The sequence below is a fragment of the Osmerus mordax genome, chromosome 14 (genome assembly GCF_038355195.1).
Source record: "Osmerus mordax isolate fOsmMor3 chromosome 14, fOsmMor3.pri, whole genome shotgun sequence".
Lineage (NCBI taxonomy): Eukaryota > Metazoa > Chordata > Actinopteri > Osmeriformes > Osmeridae > Osmerus > Osmerus mordax.
In genome coordinates this window covers 14313716-14329740 of record NC_090063.1, presented here as the reverse complement: position 1 = coordinate 14329740, position 16025 = coordinate 14313716, and the positions used below count along the sequence as shown (strand labels likewise).

The 16025-nt window shown below is 47.2% G+C and overlaps 4 protein-coding genes across 5 annotated transcripts; 3 read left to right on the top strand and 1 right to left on the bottom strand.

The window, feature by feature from the left end:
- Window positions 1-499: 499 nt before the first annotated feature.
- On the top strand, window positions 500-2742 carry paip2b (poly(A) binding protein interacting protein 2B). Its single transcript, XM_067250765.1, has 4 exons — window positions 500-628; window positions 1879-2042; window positions 2178-2351; window positions 2598-2742. The coding sequence occupies exons 1-4, from the start codon at window positions 622-624 to the stop codon at window positions 2652-2654; spliced, it is 402 nt and encodes a 133-aa protein (XP_067106866.1). The 5' UTR covers window positions 500-621; the 3' UTR covers window positions 2655-2742.
- A 1294-nt stretch (window positions 2743-4036) lies between these two features.
- Window positions 4037-5827, bottom strand: LOC136956776 (uncharacterized). Its single transcript, XM_067250764.1, has 5 exons — window positions 5528-5827; window positions 5217-5351; window positions 4936-5044; window positions 4525-4717; window positions 4037-4139 (listed from the first exon to the last, which is right to left on the bottom strand). Exons 1-5 carry the CDS (start codon window positions 5820-5822, stop codon window positions 4077-4079), a joined length of 795 nt encoding a protein of 264 aa, XP_067106865.1. The 5' UTR covers window positions 5823-5827; the 3' UTR covers window positions 4037-4076.
- Window positions 5828-7169: 1342 nt separating this feature from the next.
- Window positions 7170-10341, top strand: dok1a (docking protein 1a). The gene is made up of 5 exons (XM_067250506.1): window positions 7170-7297; window positions 7968-8285; window positions 8478-8550; window positions 8700-8872; window positions 9024-10341. The coding sequence occupies exons 1-5, from the start codon at window positions 7241-7243 to the stop codon at window positions 9921-9923; spliced, it is 1521 nt and encodes a 506-aa protein (XP_067106607.1). The 5' UTR covers window positions 7170-7240; the 3' UTR covers window positions 9924-10341.
- An 81-nt stretch (window positions 10342-10422) lies between these two features.
- LOC136956585 (semaphorin-4F-like) lies at window positions 10423-16013 on the top strand. 2 transcript variants are annotated; one of them, XM_067250504.1, is made up of 13 exons: window positions 10423-10749; window positions 11237-11373; window positions 11590-11649; window positions 12144-12348; window positions 12560-12673; window positions 12806-12945; window positions 13328-13512; window positions 13615-13753; window positions 13875-14076; window positions 14206-14315; window positions 14452-14603; window positions 14801-14850; window positions 14947-16013. In XM_067250504.1, exons 1-13 carry the CDS (start codon window positions 10671-10673, stop codon window positions 15465-15467), a joined length of 2094 nt encoding a protein of 697 aa, XP_067106605.1. In that variant the 5' UTR covers window positions 10423-10670; the 3' UTR covers window positions 15468-16013. The 2 variants fall into 2 exon arrangements, with proteins under 2 accessions (XP_067106605.1, XP_067106606.1); XM_067250505.1 differs by lacking the exon at window positions 11590-11649.
- The last annotated feature ends 12 nt before the right edge of the window (window positions 16014-16025 follow it).

The window sequence follows — 16025 nt, the reverse complement described above, 5'->3', positions numbered from 1 at the left end:
GGGAAGAACCATAAGAGCATGTAGTTAAACAAGTTACAATTAAACAACATGAACCGCTATAAGTGCAAGTGTACCTGTGGAAAAAGCAAGCAACAATAATAAAAACAATATATCACAGCGAGTATAAAAATGTTACGAAGTTTACGAATGATTCAGAAATACTGTGGTTTTATTCTATCACCTCTTGCATCCTGCAACTCCAGAGATTTGAGGACTGTAATTGAATACATAATGTTGTAAACAAAATGAAAAAACAATGTTTGTCAATAGTTTGTTCTCAACTCAAATTATTTTCGGGCAGATAAAAAATCCAGTGCAAAACATGTTCTATACTATTGCACACACTCATTTACTGTTCACATAGGTGCAAAACTATGGATGTTTAAGGTAAAAATTAATTAATTAATAAAAGTTTACGAATTATATTACTGTATCTGTTAATTCAAGATCACTTGTGGCTTGCGGGATAAGGGTACATATGACGTAACGGAAGTCCACATCTTGATGTAATGTGTAGCAAGAGCAACAAGAGCTTGACAGTAAATTAGTTGAAAGTCGACGATTTCTACGCCAAGCACTGGAGATAAAGCTATCAATTGCTGATAAAACGTAATTTCAACCATGCCAGGTGCGTTTCAATATCTTCGCTTAAGCGTATGTCTACTTGCATCTCTATTCTGACCTGTAGTGTGGATATAAGAAGCTAGCTAACGTTAGCAAGCTGCGCAACTCCTCCACTCATATGATGTTAGCTAGCTACTAGCACTAAGCTAGCTAGTCAAAACGGTCTAGGACTAAGGTGATCAATTATCTACTCATAACCTGTGTAGATATATCTAATGAATATTCCTTAGTAATCAGTTAGCTACAAGTGAGCTAATCTAGTTTTATCAGAAATTGTAACATTACATAATCACTGCTAGTTGATTTGTACGGCACGGGTGCGTTCAGCGTTTAGATTGAGATACAGCTAACGTTAGCTAGCCCAAGCCAACTTGCACGCTTGATAGTATCTAGTCGTAGTTGAGGTTTAGTCTACACTATATTCTGGAAATAGATGGTAGTGACTATTTGATGTGTGAGAGCACAAACTACAGTAGTTAGTTTGGCGTTTAATTTGACCCTGTTGTAAACCCCACCGCACTAGCGTGTAGACTAGCAAATTAGCTAGATTAGCTCTAGCTGTGTTAATAGTAGCTCTAGCTGTTTGGTATGTGCCACATACTAGTTTGCGACGATCTATAGCCTGTTTGTGTTAGCAATCTGCAGTCTTAAAATTGTACAACAAATAACTTCCATCGCCGACTTCGAAGCCAAGTATGAAAACGTCTGTACCTATTTGTATTGTATTATGCAATAGTTTGTTAATCCGTATAAGTTAGCTAACCGTTAGCTGCTAGCTACTGACAACGGCGGCTACCATGCTGCTTTCCTTGGTTGCAGTCTGTAACATTCCACGCAAGTAGGCCTCGCGTTAGTAAGCAATCTACTTAGCAATGTGTTTGTTTCATCATCATAATCACTCAGTTAGTACTAACGAAACAGTCCGCTAACTAGCACCTAGTCTGAAGATGGGATTTGTGTTGATGATTCCTGAGTTTGACTATAAATTCGCCATTTGAATGAATTTACAGCTAATTAGAATAACCAGCCAGCACTTTTTTTTTTCCTGTTCGCTACACCTGGGTAAAAGTGCATGCACGTGCTATTTCCTTGACTTTTGCTTTTGACAGTTGCTTTTGATGCCAGACAGTACATTAGCAGAATAGAGCTAATAACTGCCAACCATTATCTGTACTTGTGTTATACAATTGATATTACACTCTCACATCGGTCTGACATTCTGACCGTGTGTGTGTCTGTCCCCATTCCCTACAGAGCCAGCGGAGATGACCAGTCCAGAAGTGGCAAAGACACCCGGGGGCAGCAGTGGGGGGCCTGGGGGCAAGGAGGAAGGGGTGGCCAATGGCCTGAAGGAGGGGGACGCCAACCCCTTCGCTGAGTACATGTGGATGGAAAACGAGGAGGAGTACAACAGACAGGTGGGTTTAGTGGGGGAAACGACAGGTTGGTTTTAGAGGAAAATGGATGAAGGCGGCTTCGACTAGTTATTTTGCACTGCAATGAACTCGGAAGGTAATAATGCCTGCGTGTGCGTGCGTGTGTGTCCCTCCCAGGTGGAGGAGGAGCTTCTGGAGCAGGAGTTTCTGGATCGTTGTTTCCAGGAGATGCTGGAGGAGGAGGACCAGGATTGGTTCATCCCATCCCGTGACCTCAACCCCGGGGTCGCGCAGATCCAGCACCAGCTCAACGGTCTATCGGTCGCCGACAGCAACCCGGCAGATGTAGTGGTGAGTTTTCCCATTGCCCCCACCCCCCAGTTGTGGTCACTGCTGTCTAAAGAAGTGTTAAGGTGTATTTTTTCTCTTTCTCAATATAGTAAAATTAGAGCACCAATCATCCTTTTTATGAGTATTCTGTGTTTCTATATTATATATTGGTCTGTTGGTTAGTGACACATGGTTCACTAACACACATACTTACAAATTGGATATCTCACATCACATCCTCCTCTTCCCTCTTTCTTTTCCCGACAGCGCAAGAGCAACTTGAACCCAGAAGCAAAGGAGTTTGTTCCCGGGATGAAATACTAGGGTCCCGCCACAAGGGGGCGCCTTCCTAAAGACTGTGTGGCTGCTGGCCCCCAGCAGCTGCCCCTACACCTGCCTGCTTTGAGGCTGGGTGGGGTAGATGGGGAGGGGCTGGGGGAAGGGGCGTTGGTTGGGGTAGGGGCGGGGCGGGGTGGGTGTATACTCTTCAATAAGCTTTTTATTTCCGTTTTGTTCCCTTGTGGAGAACTAGGCAGGGAAGTGTGGGAGCAGGGGGTTGGAGGGGAGGGGGTGGGGATACAGGGAATCATTCAGTGTAAAGTGTTCCTATTGGATACAGGCAGCAGACATTTAGGGTGGTTTAGAAGAGAGCTGAAGTTCAGTGTTTGATTATTTTTCCTCCTTGATCGAGGGGGGACACCATGCAGTGTGCGTCTCCATGGTGATGGTATTTGATTGTGGATAGAGATTTCAACCCTGATCAGTGTTTTGCCGTTTCCTCTTCCTCTCGTTTTTTGGTTTTGCCGGGTTTTTTTGTTTGTTTTTTTTCCTCTGCGAGGCTGGTTTTATGGCGGGGAGTGTCAGGTGTGTGAGAGAGAAAGTATTTGTGTGGCTCTGGGAGTGTGTGCGGGGTCAAGGCCTGATGACTGGCGGAAGGACCCTGGCATCATCGGCAGAAGTTACGGCAGGCAGCTTGGAACCTGTGAGGGATTTCCGTGTAAACAATTCTGTTGTTTCTTCGTTTTTGTTTTTTAAAAACCTGCGTTGAAATCCTGTCACAGTGTGCGACATGCATTATCAAAATGACGTCAAAAAAAGAGAATGAAGATGATGATGATGAAATAAAGATCTGGTACCTTATTGGTCACTCACTAGTTTGGCTTCCTCAGTTATTATATGTTAATGTTATAATTTTACATGTATTGTCTTTATTAAACTTAATTTGATGTTGCTTTAATTCTGCTTTCCATACAGTATAAGCCAAGTTATCCTACTGCATGGTTATGAACCCTGTTGATCTTGTGTGCTTTGTGTCCAAAATACTTGTTTCTAAATGGAAATGTTTAATATACTTTCATGCTACAGGTCCCTGCATACTACATTGACAGGATGTTATGTGCTTGTAGAAGGAATATGCAGTTCCACCCACTCAACAGAGAAGAAATTCCTCCAGAGGGTTGTTTTATTTATAGGTTTGTTTTTACTGGTCTGGCCCACAATTTGGGCTGTATGTGGATGCACTAAAAGGGGGTTAACCCTGCCCCCCCCCCCCCCCCCCGCTCTCTCAAACATTCTGTAAATATAGAAGGTTGAAGTATGCAATTGATTTTATTTCCAAAATGTGTAAGCTTAGAAACCCAACCTCATTGAGATATGTGGTACTGTTGTGTACGTGTATTAAAATAGAACTAGCCGTGTTAGAGGGGTGTGGATGTTGGGAGGATGGTTTGAGGAACCAGATCACACTCAGACCCTGTGGTGCTGGCTGTAGACCGGGCTTGTCTTGGGCCGGGACGGGCCTGACTCCTCCTGGGTCACAGGAGAGGCAAGAAAGGAGGGCAAAGTGAGGATCATAAGGTGTGGTGTTTTGTTTCAACCTGTTTGTCTAAACGATCAAATGTGTCATTTTATAACTAGCTGTCTCGAGCAGATGTGTAGATTAGTACTGCTACTCTGCTGTTGACAGACTACCAACTAAAATATTCCAATGGAGTCTTCACCTGTAGTCTCACAACACTAACAGAGTAATGTAAGCCACTGGCTCTAAAAGATTTGTATATTGCAGTCATTTAATTTGGTACTGTCATTGTAAAAAAGAGCTCTACAAACAAAATTTGACTTGTTGAGATGCTCAAACAGGATCCAGACTAAGGAAAAAAGACCCGGACACCATAAAAGCCTGCTACTCTCTCACCCTGTAGTTGTATTGCCTCTGGTACTCTGAGCTGAGGTATCTGCGTATCTTCTCCGTGGTGTAGAGGGTGTGGGTCCCGGAGGGGTCCGGGGAGGCAGGGTGGGCCTTTAGCCCACTTGGGGGCTTTCTCTGGCTGGGCACGTAGCGCCCGGGGCCCTGGTACCGGTCCGAGTACTCTGAACCCCACTGATGCCTAGATGGATGGATAAAGGAGGTGGGTGGATGGATGGATGAGTGAGGGAAGGGGGTGGAGACACTGCATGTGTGTGACAGCTCGGATGTGTGTGTGTGTGTGTGTGTGTGTGTGTAAATGGGGTAGTATGAGTGAGTGTGCTCACGGTTAATGTTTATGTGTCGTGTGTAGCAGTTAAGAGTGCCTTTGAGATGTGTGTTTGTGTGTGTGTTCTGTACCAGTTTACTGTAGCCTGGGGAGCAGTACATCTGGCCCCCCTACGTGTCGGTGAGCAGTCCACAGGGATGTAGCTCTGGCTGTAGGTTGTCACACCATCAAAAGGCATTCCTTCCAACACACACACATAAACACAGCCTGTTAATTCTCATTAAGCGTTTCTGATGCCAGTGTGTTTACTAGCTTCAGTACTGCACCTGCCAGTGTTTTTTACTTTAGTAGGCAGTAGTCATGTATCTATCACAGTGTGGATGACTCTTTCTCCCCCTAGTGGTGGACATACCCAGGTGCATAAGGTGTGACCGGTTGGCGAGACGTTTGTTGATATGGCACTCGTGGCGGGTGGAGAGTGTTATTTTCTGCCGAAATAGCTCCGCCCTCAAACCCTCGCCCTGCACGGGGGGCTCTGCCTTGCTCTCTGGAAGAACACACGCACACACACACACGTATACTTAAATAAAGTATGAGATCTCAAAACGTCAGAAACAGAGCTGATTGGATGGTTTCAGTGATTAAACTGGGCTTGGCCATCCTGTATCCCTATGATATTGTTTCTATGAAATTGTATATAATCTCAGATGCATATTCTCTCACCCTCTCCACTGCCTATGTGAGGCAGGTGTGTAGCAGACCCCTCTAGTCCCTCTTTGGTCCAGGCAGGGTCCCCCAGCCCTGGGTCCACTGTAGCCTGGCTCCAGGCTTCCTTCCTGGGCTGCCCAAGGTGAGCAGGTCCCTGACCCTGGTTGAACCCCCGAGATACACACAGAGACACCTGCTTGTGTCCAGAGGGGTTTACAGCGGTTCTCCCTTCCCTGGGCTTAGAACTTGGATGCTGGGATGGGCCATGGGTCTGTTGGCCCCTCTCTGGAGGGGGTGCTTGTGTCTCCATGTGGGTTTTTGTCCCCCTCTCTCTCACACTTTCCAGCATGGTGGACATTATGGTTCTTCCCTTCTGGAAAGAGACGGAGGCAGAAAGAAAGAGAAAATGGAGGAAGGGAGTATAGGGTTAGGGGTTTTGCGTCTGACAGGTATGTAAGACTTGACACGAGCAACAATATAGTGTGACGAGTCAGAAACTCACCTGGGGGTTCCGTGGTCTATTGCCTTGGCTCTGGAATCTCTGTCTGTTGTACTGAGTCCACATGTCTGCCATCTGACACACACACACACACACAACATGGTAAAAGAGCGATGTTGTAGACAGGGTAGCTGACAGAGACTTGTTTCGAGGGAATCTTTGCTTACCTTCTGGTGAGTGGTGAATGAGGGTCCAGGCTGCAGTCTGAACAGGCCGAGAGGCCGTCCTTCTGGAGGGCTGAAGCCAGTAGCGTAGACACTCAGCTTACCCCCCCTGGCCTGGGACCCCAGGGCCTGAAGGTGGAGCGGGTAGGCAGGTCCCAGAGGGCAAGAAGAGAAGAGGTGAGTGAATGAATCTAGTGATTTTAAGTCATCATGTTAATAATAGGATTTTGATATTCTGTGCCCCCACCTGGTTCTGCCTTGGAGAGTTCATTCAGTTGCTCTTGTTCCTTGATGTGTAAATTGACCATTAGTTTAGAACAACTCCGAGTCAAAACAAAGAAACTGTCGGAAACTGTCTTCGGAGAAAGAAGCGGTTGTGTTGGAACGCTGGAAAAATTGCGCAACAATGAACTTAAAGAATGTTAACGATTTCACTAACGGTATCGTAGCTACTTTGACGTCACGGCATTTGTCAAGAACACTGACCCACTGACTCCACTAAATGTCACATCAATCTATTCATAATTATATTACAGTTTTGATGATGCCTAATGAAATCTTCATACTAAAGCATAATTCCAGAATTGGCCCAAATCTGATAAATTGTTTATAAAAAATGGCTATAGTCTGTTATTTTATGATTGTGTGTTATTTTATCTTTAGATTCAAATAGGGAGTCAGATGGCTGAGCGGTGAGGGAGTCGGGCTAGTAATCCGAAGGTTGCCAGTTCGATTCCCGGTCATGCCAACTGACGTTGTGTCCTTGGGCAAGGCACTTCACCCTACTTGCCTCGGGGGAATGTCCCTGTACTTACTGTAAGTCGCTTTGGATAAGAGCGTTTGCTAAATGACTAAATGTAAATAACTGCAATGACATCACGAGGGTGTGTGAGGCAGGTGAGGCCGCCTCCGCGCGGTCCTATTTCACGTTACTCACTGGTGACGCGTCGAAAGCCACACCTCTTGTCATGGACCGATAATCGGGATTGTAAAAGCCCAAGGAAAACTAGGCTAACTAAGTCCAGGGTCCAAACTACAGGGGTCGGTGTCATCTCATCTAGGACTATGGATACCCATGTGAAAGCAGGCCAGATCTACCTTCAGCACCAGAAGCAGGGCAAGGTGAGGACAGACAAACGTATTCTCTAGATTCTCATCAATCTATAAAAGTACTATTGACTTGGTGGTTTCACTATTATTCAATGGCCAACTGTTCAGCTACAGCGTAATCTGCAACAGCATTTTTTTAACGAGATATGTTTACAGCGACAACCACCTTGAATCTTGTAGATGATCATCTTTGTAACTAGTTGATGAATGTATCATATAAATGATTGGGTGATCAAAAAAAATTTCAACTTTAAGACACAGAAACACTTCATAGAAGGTTTGAGGTGTTATGTGTTGATGGTGGTGCCGGAGTGTTCAGGAAACCTTGCGCGTGTTCAGACAGAGCCGTGTTTTATCACTGCACATTCCTGCTCCTCAAACTACCGCGGGACACAGAGAACAGCGAGGGCGGGGTTTGAGCACACATACACACAGACACGCGCACACACACCTATGTTAGGCCTTACCTGTACATATCTAGGCTATGAGGAACAGTTGTTTGAATGTTGAATGTTTACTTTTGTGTGTCAGCTGGGATGTAGCAATAGGCCTAATGTCGCAACAAGCCTACAGGGATCAAGGGATCACTAGTAGGCGAGAATGAGTGTTTACATACTTTCATTCTCCCTTTTTGCCAAATGTTCCCTCCCCCCCTTATTTTGTTATCTCTTCTCTTCTGTAGAAGTGGAAGAAACTATGGCTGTCCCTCTACCCCTCCAGCGGCAGTGGTGTTGCCAGACTGGAGCTGCAGGATTTGAGTGAGCGCAGTGCTGGCTTTGCTCCAGGTGGGGCTGTGGGGGTCCGGAGGCACCAGGAGAAGAAGGTGATCCGCCTGGCAGAGTGTGTGAGAGTGCTCCGTCTGCCCCCCCACGCCGAGGCCTGCCCTGGGGACAACATGGCGGCCTTCTGCGTGGAGACAGATGAGAGAAGGCTGGTGATGGCGGCGGAAAAGGAGGAGTGTGTGGACTGGGTGGAGAAAGTGTGCGAAATCGCCTTCCAGGTAAACAAACAGGAGGGATCATTGGCTCTGGGATCAACTCATTGTCCTGCATGGTGATGCCTATAATGATGTCACATTCAGTTGCCATGAGCTGAAATGAAATGTTTATGCAACTCCTCACCTTCTAAACCGATCACCCCACGCCTCTTCCCCCTCTCTCTCCCTTTTTCTCTTTGTCTCTCCACCCATCAGAAAGGAGGACTAGTGTCATCAGCTCAGCAGCTCCGAATGGAGGAAAACCTCATCTATGTGTCCACGGAGGAATGTGTGTAGAACCTACCCTCACTTATTCCTCTTTATTAGTGTTACTGGAGTAGTATGTATTAGTGAGTTAAATTCGTACTATATAATTATCTCTCTTCCCTCTCACCCTCCATCCCTTTTTCTACCCCATCCCATCCTCCCCTTTCACAGTGAGTGAGTTCTGGGTGAGTGTGCAGCAGACAGATGCAGCTACGCTGTGTGGCCTCCAGGGGGCCTACTGGCTGCGTGTGGCAGGAGATGAGCTTGTCCTGAAGGAGGCGGAGACCAGAAAGTGCCTGCAGACCTGGCCCTATCGGCTGCTGAGACGTTATGGAAGAGACAAGGTGATTGGTGGGACTGTTTGTTGAACCTGTTCTACTGTTCTAGCTGATTTTCTCCTTGGGTTACTCTTCTTCTGCCTCAAAGGAAGTCCTCCTGTTCTTCTTCTGTTCTAGCGAATGTTTTCCTGTTCTAACTGACGTTCTCCCGTTCCAGCTGACGTTCTCTATCGAGGCAGGTCGGCGTTGTGACTCGGGGCCCGGCACGTTCACCTTCGACACTCGGCAGGGTGATCAGATATTCTCTCTGATTGAAAATGCTATAAGCGAACAGAAGACAGCTGCTGTTGTCTCAGATGCACTCCTCCCAAGCGATACGATTGGCTCCAGGCGGCCTCGCTCACCTCTGCCCGAACTTCCTGTCAGTGCCAGCATTTTTGAGGGGCACAACCTCTGCAAATCGGTGTCCTCAACTTCTGTTGGCTTCGAGGAGTGTGTGTACTCTGAACCGGCGGATGTGATTAACTTAGTAAAGAACGTTAACCCTCAACCGGCTGAATTTAATGGCTCCAATGAGTGTGTCTATGCCCAACCAGCTGACTGTATCAAATCTCAAGGCCCCGCCCCCAACTCCCACATGCCCCTCCCCCTGGCACTTTCACACCCCTCCCCTTCGGTGAGTCCCCGTGGCAACCCAACAGAGCCTGTGTACGTGGACCCTGTTCATTACATCCCCCTGAAACCTCCTAAAATGGCCGCCCCAGCTCCCCCTTCTGCCTCCCCAATCTCCTTTTCCTCTTCCCAGCCCAGAGACCAGTCTGAACCGGTTTATGATGAGGTGTACCACAGAATTAGTCTGGTCCAGACTAACCAGGATCCCCACCAGAACCAGGCCCTGGAAAAGGACCGTTGCAGAGAGGCACCAATCTACACAGAGTCTTCTATAGGGGCACATTTGAATTCCGCCCTAAGCTCTATGCACCCTCAAGAGGAGCCAAAGGTTGACCCCTATGCCCACCTCTACGCCCAAATCGGCAAAGTTAAAACGAACACCCCCCCTACCAAATCAGGGGATCAGTCCCCTGAGGTAATCTATGAAAACCTGGGCATCATCTAAAACTAAGAATGTTATCATGCTTGGCTATTTTATATATTGGTCTATACACATTTTTATTGTAGGTCTGTATTAGTGTATTGTGCTTTATATAATGTTTTTATTTTATTTTACTCGTTAGCTTTTTATTGTTGTCAGTATTAACCTGAGCTACCAAACTCACCCTAATCCATATGACAATGTTCCCATTGCTGGTTTCTGAGTTTTAGGATCATCTAACGATACAACATTTTTACTACATACATCATATGAGATTCTTCATATGTTTTAACTAACCTGCCTCAAAAGTAAAGGTAAAAAAATAATATTTTTATCTTGGCAATAGAGGCTGGAATTTTGAAACAATTTCAGGCTATGATGTTATTGATTTGTGCTTGTATGATACACTGTCACCCTCAATAAACTGTGGCAATAAACCGTTTTTTGTTCTGGAGGGCGTGTCACCTACACCTAGAGATTGTTTTTGAGGAGTTGAATCAAGTCAGAAGAATCCGACCCGAAAACTGCTTTCTTGAAAACCACGCCCAGCCTAACCGTCAGTAAACTTAAATCTTTGCTGGGTTTATGTTGTGACAGCCAGGGGTGGGCTCATTAAACAGACGCGTTCCATGTTGTAATTTTTTTACCAACAAAATTATATGTGATTGGTTGAGAGTTCCACGAGCGCATCACTTAACTCGCGTCGCGCACCTGACACGCGCACTTCTTCCAGTGATCAACCGACGATATAATTTACTGTTAATAATCAACATGCACCGTTTCATCGATATTTCGGTCATAATTTGTATCTCATCTGCAGTTTTTTGCTTGTCAGAGTTTCCGTCTGGAGGTAAGTGCTCCCAACCCAGTTCTCGATATCTTTTGTGTTCTTTTTGTGTGTGGTTCAGGTACTGCACAATAGTGTAGTAGCTAGCTATTTATTGACTACCACTAGTAGTACAGTACTGTAGCTAAATGCTTTCTCCTCAAACCCAAAGATTAACGTAATTATTTAGCTAGGTCTAGTTACCAAACTAGCGTCAACTTTCTTGGCTACTGCAGCTGTAATCATTATATTCGTTAAACAATGCAATGAGGACTAGATCAACCTTTAAAACAGGTGACTACAGTTTCACTTTTATTAGTCTTGGATGGAATGTGTGTGTGCGTTTTGTTAACCCAGCCTAACTCCAAATATTGGTGAACTTTTTTATTGAAGACAATGGTAGAACAAACCAGTCCTAAGAGTGTCTGATGTGAAGCATCAGCCAAACAAACTTGAAGTACTTCAAAGTCATTGATTGATGGAACACACACACATTGATGTCTCTTTCCAGAGGTGATAGGGGTGTCCAACGCCAGCGTGCTCCTTCTGCACCCCCCCTCTAACAGCCTCTATCTGGGGGCAAGAGACTCCATCCTGGTTCTGGACCCGTCTAACCTGACTCATAAAGGGCCCGTGGTGAGACATCCAGTGTGTGTGAGAGAAGTGCAACAATGATGCTGCAAGCGAGAGCTTCTCTGCCACAGCTTCTGTTTTTGTGTGTGGTTCTGCGTGCAATTATTTGTATGTGTGCTGTGACAGTCTGTCCATGGTCCTTTGCTTTCATGTGTGTACATGCCTATGGGCTTTCGTGTGTGTGTGTGTGTGTGATCCAGCAGTGGTCAGTATGTGCTCATGTTCTTCCAGATTGAGTGGAAGGTGTCAGATGAGGAGAAGCAGGTGTGCATGAGTAAAGGGAAATCAGAGGTGAGCACAGCGTCTACACAAAGCACATAATTTGTCAACGGCATCACTTTCTTGTGTGTGTGTGGAAGGTGTGACTGTAACATTGTTTAGTCACACTCTGACCTACCTTAAAACTGCCAACTTCCTGTGGCCTTTCCTGTATTCTGAGTAACACACACATCATTGGTCTCTCACCTTGCCTCAACTCAACTCATCTCTCTCTCTCTCTCAGAGAGAGAGAGAGAGAGAGAGAGAGAGAGAGAGAGAGAGAGAGAGAGAGAGAGAGAGAGAGAGAGAGAGAGAGAGAGAGAGAGAGAGAGAGAGAGAGAGAGAGAGAGAGAGAGAGAGAGAGAGAGAGAGAGAGAGAGAGAGAGAGAGAGAGAGAGAGAGAGAGAGAGAGAGAGAGAGAGAGAGAGAGAGAGAGAGAGAGAGAGAGAGATGTGAAATTTGTGCATATATATATGATACATATTTATGTACTTGCTAAATGTTGCCTCAAATGTTCGGCTGTGCAGGATGAGTGTCATAACTACATTTGCATGCTGGAGTCACTGGGGGACGGCAACATCTACGTCTGCGGCTCGTACGCGTACAACCCACAATGTGCTTATATAGTGAACTCCACACTGAGGAAGGGGGAAGGAGGAGACGTGGAGAAAGAGGGGAAAAAAGGGATTTGTCCCTACGAGCCAGGGAAACCTCACACCGCTGTAAAAGCAGGTAAGAAATTGAAGCACATTTGTAGCATTGACCAACTTCACTTTGTACAAAAAGATCATATTTTACCCGTGCTGGGCAATCAGTAGTAGTAGTAGTGAGACGCCTCTCATTTGAGTGAATGTCTGTGTGTGTGTGTGTGTGTATATATACGTGTGTGTGTGTATATATATGTGACACACACACCACTCAGACACAGTTGCTCTCTCTGTAGATGGTTTCCTGTACTCGGCCTCCTCCACTAACTTCCTGGGAACAGAGTTTACTGTTGCCAGGGTTACAGGACCAGAGAAGAAGCAGTTGCGCAACGAGCCCAACTGGCTAAGTGGTATGACAACCGTCAATACATTTTTACCAATGATTAAATCAAATAGAAATCTATAAAATAAAGTCCATTAATTTCTATTTGTGGGTTCCATTGCTGTAATGATTAGTTGGTTTATTTATTGATCATGTCCAGACCCAGAGTTTGTGAGTTCTGCTGTGCTGGGGGCGGAGCCAAAACAGGGAGACTACATTTATTGGTTCCTGATGGAGAATGCCAAAGAGTTCGACCTCTACTCCACCGTCAGGGTGGCCAGGGTTGCACGAGTCTGCAAGGTTACTACTCCTCTCTCTGTCCTCCCTGCACACGCTCAGTCTGCAAGGTTAATACTCCTCTCTCTGTCCTCCCTGCACACGCTCAGTCTGCAAGGTTACTACTCCTCTCTCTGTCCTCCCTGCACCTGCTCAGTCTGCAAGGTTACTACTCCTCTCTCTGTCTTCCCTGCACACGCTCAGTCTGCAAGGTTACTACTCCTCTATTTCTCCTTTTCTTTCTGCCTCTCTCTCTCATTCACTATTTTCTTCTCCCTCCTTCTCTGCCTTCCCTCTGCCTGCCCACCAGTTTTCTCTGTTTTCTCTCTGCTTCTCCCCATCTCCTTCCCTCTCCCTGTTTCTCTCTGTCCCTTCTGTCTCATCTCTCTCTTTCCCTGTCTCGCAGCATGATCTGGGGGGCTCTAAGACCCTGCAGGGCCGCTGGACGACCTTCCTGAAGACGGGGCTGGTTTGTAAGGAGAAGGGGCCGGGCGGGAGACGCTATGACGTCCTCATACACCTGCAGCCCCTGGAGCACCAGCCGGGAGACCCCACCAGCACACACTTCTATGGCCTCTTCACTTCCCAGTGGTGAGGAGGGATGGAAGGAGGAGAGAATTGTGATACAGTAGGAGCAGTATGTGCTGTAAAATGGGAGACTTTGTGTGTGTGTGTGTGTGTGTGTGTGTGTAGGGGAAGTGAGCTCGTGTCTGCGGTGTGCGTGTTCAGTGTGGCAGAGGTTGACGAGGTGATGGCGAACAGCCCGTTTAAGAACATGAAGACCTCCGGGAACACAGAAACCCCCTCTATCTACCCTACCCGGCCAGGACTGGTAAACACTCGCGTGAACACAGCAAGCCCCACCCCCACAAGACAATGTACAAACAACCTCAATCCACGTGTCATTTCTCCTTCCCTCTCTGTCTCCTCTCCTCTCTACGTCCCCTCCACAGTGTATAGGCAGTGATATGAGGTCACAGTACAACTCCTCCCTTCAGATGCCAGACCAGGTTCTAACCTTCGCCAAGGAGCACCCCCAGCTGACCCAGTCCGTGGAGACAGCACCCCTGCTGCTCAGGAGGGGGGTCACATACACCAGACTGGCTGTTTCAAATGTCACCAGCACCCAGGCTGCCATCCTGTACCTGGGCACAGGTGGGCCGCCGAATCTCTGGATAGCTTTTAGAGATATTGTTTGGAATGTCATGTAGTGTGTGTGTGTGTGTGTGTGTGTGTCTATAGTTAGGAAAATGTGAATAATTTCACAGTGTGTGTGTGTGTCAGACCAAGGAGAGCTCCACAGTGTGTCTGTAGTTGGTGGTACCGCCACTCTGCTACAGGAGATCCCGGTCACAACCTCGGTAGAACCTGTCAACAACATCCTGGTACACCAGGTAGGACCCACGCACATCAGAATAGGATTTATTCGCCATGAAAGTTTGCACAGACAAGGAATTTGCTTTGGCATCCACCGCTGTCTCCCTCTCTCCTTCTGTCCCTCAACCCCCCCCCCCGTGTGTGGTGTTCCAGGGTGGTGTGTTGGTGGGCAGTGCCTCCTCTCTGAGGGCGGTGCAGGCGGACGGCTGCAGAAGCTTCTCCAGCTGTGAGGTGTGTGCGGCGGCCAGGGGCCTGGGCTGTGGCTGGAGCTCCACGACCAGAGTCTGCATCACACAGCCACCAGGGTCAGACCTCATCTATGTGTAATGTGTGCGTGTGTTTGCATGTGGCTGTGTGTGTAATGCGTGTATGCATCTTGCTGTGGGTGTCATGTGTGTCTGCAACAGAGTTTGCGTTTCCTCTTTTTCTCTTTGCCATTTTGACTCCTTTCTTTTGCACTATAGTTTTCTTCATCTTTCTCTCTCCCCCTTCTGCCCGTCAGTTCTCCAGAGGCTACTGGGAGCCCTCTGAATGTGTGTGGGAGAGGAGAGGGTGAGTTCATCCACCATCAACTCTGATACACACCACCCAGTCACACAGTATGTGCCTCCCCTCCTCACATGTACCTTGTCCTACTGTCTTCTCCAGATGCTGCCTGTGAGGTTCAGGAGCTACATGTGAGGCAAGGGGTTAGGCTCCTCCTCCCATGCACCAGCCTCAGCCTATCCCCTTCTCCCCCCTGCACCTGGTCCCACCCCCCAGCCCGCCACACCCGCCTCCTTCCCTCCTCCCACCTAGAGGTCCTGGCCTCTCCCTCCAGCCAGGGGAGCTACTCCTGCCACTGCCCAGCCCCCGGTGCAACGTCCCTGGGCTCGTCCGCCTGCCCCACTGCCTCCTACAAGCTGATCCTGATCAGTGTGGAAGGCCGCAGTGAGGGTTTACACAGCCCGGCACCTGTAGGTGCGTATCTGATCTGTCTCCTCGTGGGGGTGCTGTGTGGAGCCCTGGTCGCAGTCGCTGTCCTCAAGTGGAGGGAGCGGTCCACCTCCCGACACATCCCATTGGTGGACAGGGATGGGAGGGGCACTATGGAAACCGGGCAGGGTAGCCAGAACCCCATATGCTATGCAAATGATGTCAGGATGAAGGACACAGCACCGGGCCAATGAGAAGTAGAGGTTCTGTAAAGAGTCTGGTGAAAATGATGCTTCTCCCTTTCTTTTGAGTCGTTTCTCCTTCTTTCGTCCTCTACAACTGTGTAGAAGTGTTATCACCTTGGTTCTCTACAGCAGGGGTTCTCAAACCTTTTGGGGGCCAGGACCCCTTACAGGGGGGAACATTTTCCAAGGACCCCCCCCCATGAATACCCATTCAGCATACCCTTTGTGCTCTTAAATGGATACTATATGCTTGTATTTTTGTGTGCAAATGGTCCCCATCTGTACACAATGATATATTTGTGCACTTTTTAATGATACAGCACAATTTTACAATGTTATTTATGGCAAATGATTTTGTGGACCCCCTGGCTATGGTTCGCGGGGACCCCACTTTGAGAACCACTTCTCTCCAGTGACCCCTGTGGTAGTAGACTGCTCTACAGTAACCCCCGTGGTTGTAGACTTTGTGGTAGATGAATTAATATTGCAAATATCTTATGGAAAGTTGGTTTTGATAAAAATAACGTATCGTATTTTGTAATTATATATTTTTGTATGGTGTATTTT

Excerpts from the sequence above, each read along its gene's own strand:
- paip2b (XM_067250765.1), top strand. Across the intron at positions 2,043-2,177 it reads AGGAGGAGTACAACAGACAG|GTGGAGGAGGAGCTTCTGGA; the intron begins GTGGGTTTAGTG and ends TGTCCCTCCCAG. Across the intron at positions 2,352-2,597 it reads GCAACCCGGCAGATGTAGTG|CGCAAGAGCAACTTGAACCC; the intron begins GTGAGTTTTCCC and ends TTTTCCCGACAG.
- LOC136956776 (XM_067250764.1), bottom strand. The coding sequence starts at position 5,822 with ATGGAGACACAAGCACCCCCTCCAGAGAGGGGCCAACAGACCCATGGC. Across the intron at positions 5,045-5,216 it reads GTCACACCTTATGCACCTGG|GAATGCCTTTTGATGGTGTG; the intron begins GTATGTCCACCA and ends GTGTGTTGGAAG. Across the intron at positions 4,140-4,524 it reads AGAGGCAATACAACTACAGG|GAGGAGTCAGGCCCGTCCCG; the intron begins GTGAGAGAGTAG and ends CCTGTGACCCAG.
- dok1a (XM_067250506.1), top strand. The coding sequence starts at position 7,241 with ATGGATACCCATGTGAAAGCAGGCCAGATCTACCTTCAGCACCAGAAG. Across the intron at positions 7,298-7,967 it reads AGCACCAGAAGCAGGGCAAG|AAGTGGAAGAAACTATGGCT; the intron begins GTGAGGACAGAC and ends TCTCTTCTGTAG. Across the intron at positions 8,286-8,477 it reads TGTGCGAAATCGCCTTCCAG|AAAGGAGGACTAGTGTCATC; the intron begins GTAAACAAACAG and ends TCCACCCATCAG.
- LOC136956585 (XM_067250504.1), top strand. The coding sequence starts at position 10,671 with ATGCACCGTTTCATCGATATTTCGGTCATAATTTGTATCTCATCTGCA. Across the intron at positions 10,750-11,236 it reads GTCAGAGTTTCCGTCTGGAG|AGGTGATAGGGGTGTCCAAC; the intron begins GTAAGTGCTCCC and ends GTCTCTTTCCAG. Across the intron at positions 12,674-12,805 it reads CGAGCCCAACTGGCTAAGTG|ACCCAGAGTTTGTGAGTTCT; the intron begins GTATGACAACCG and ends GATCATGTCCAG.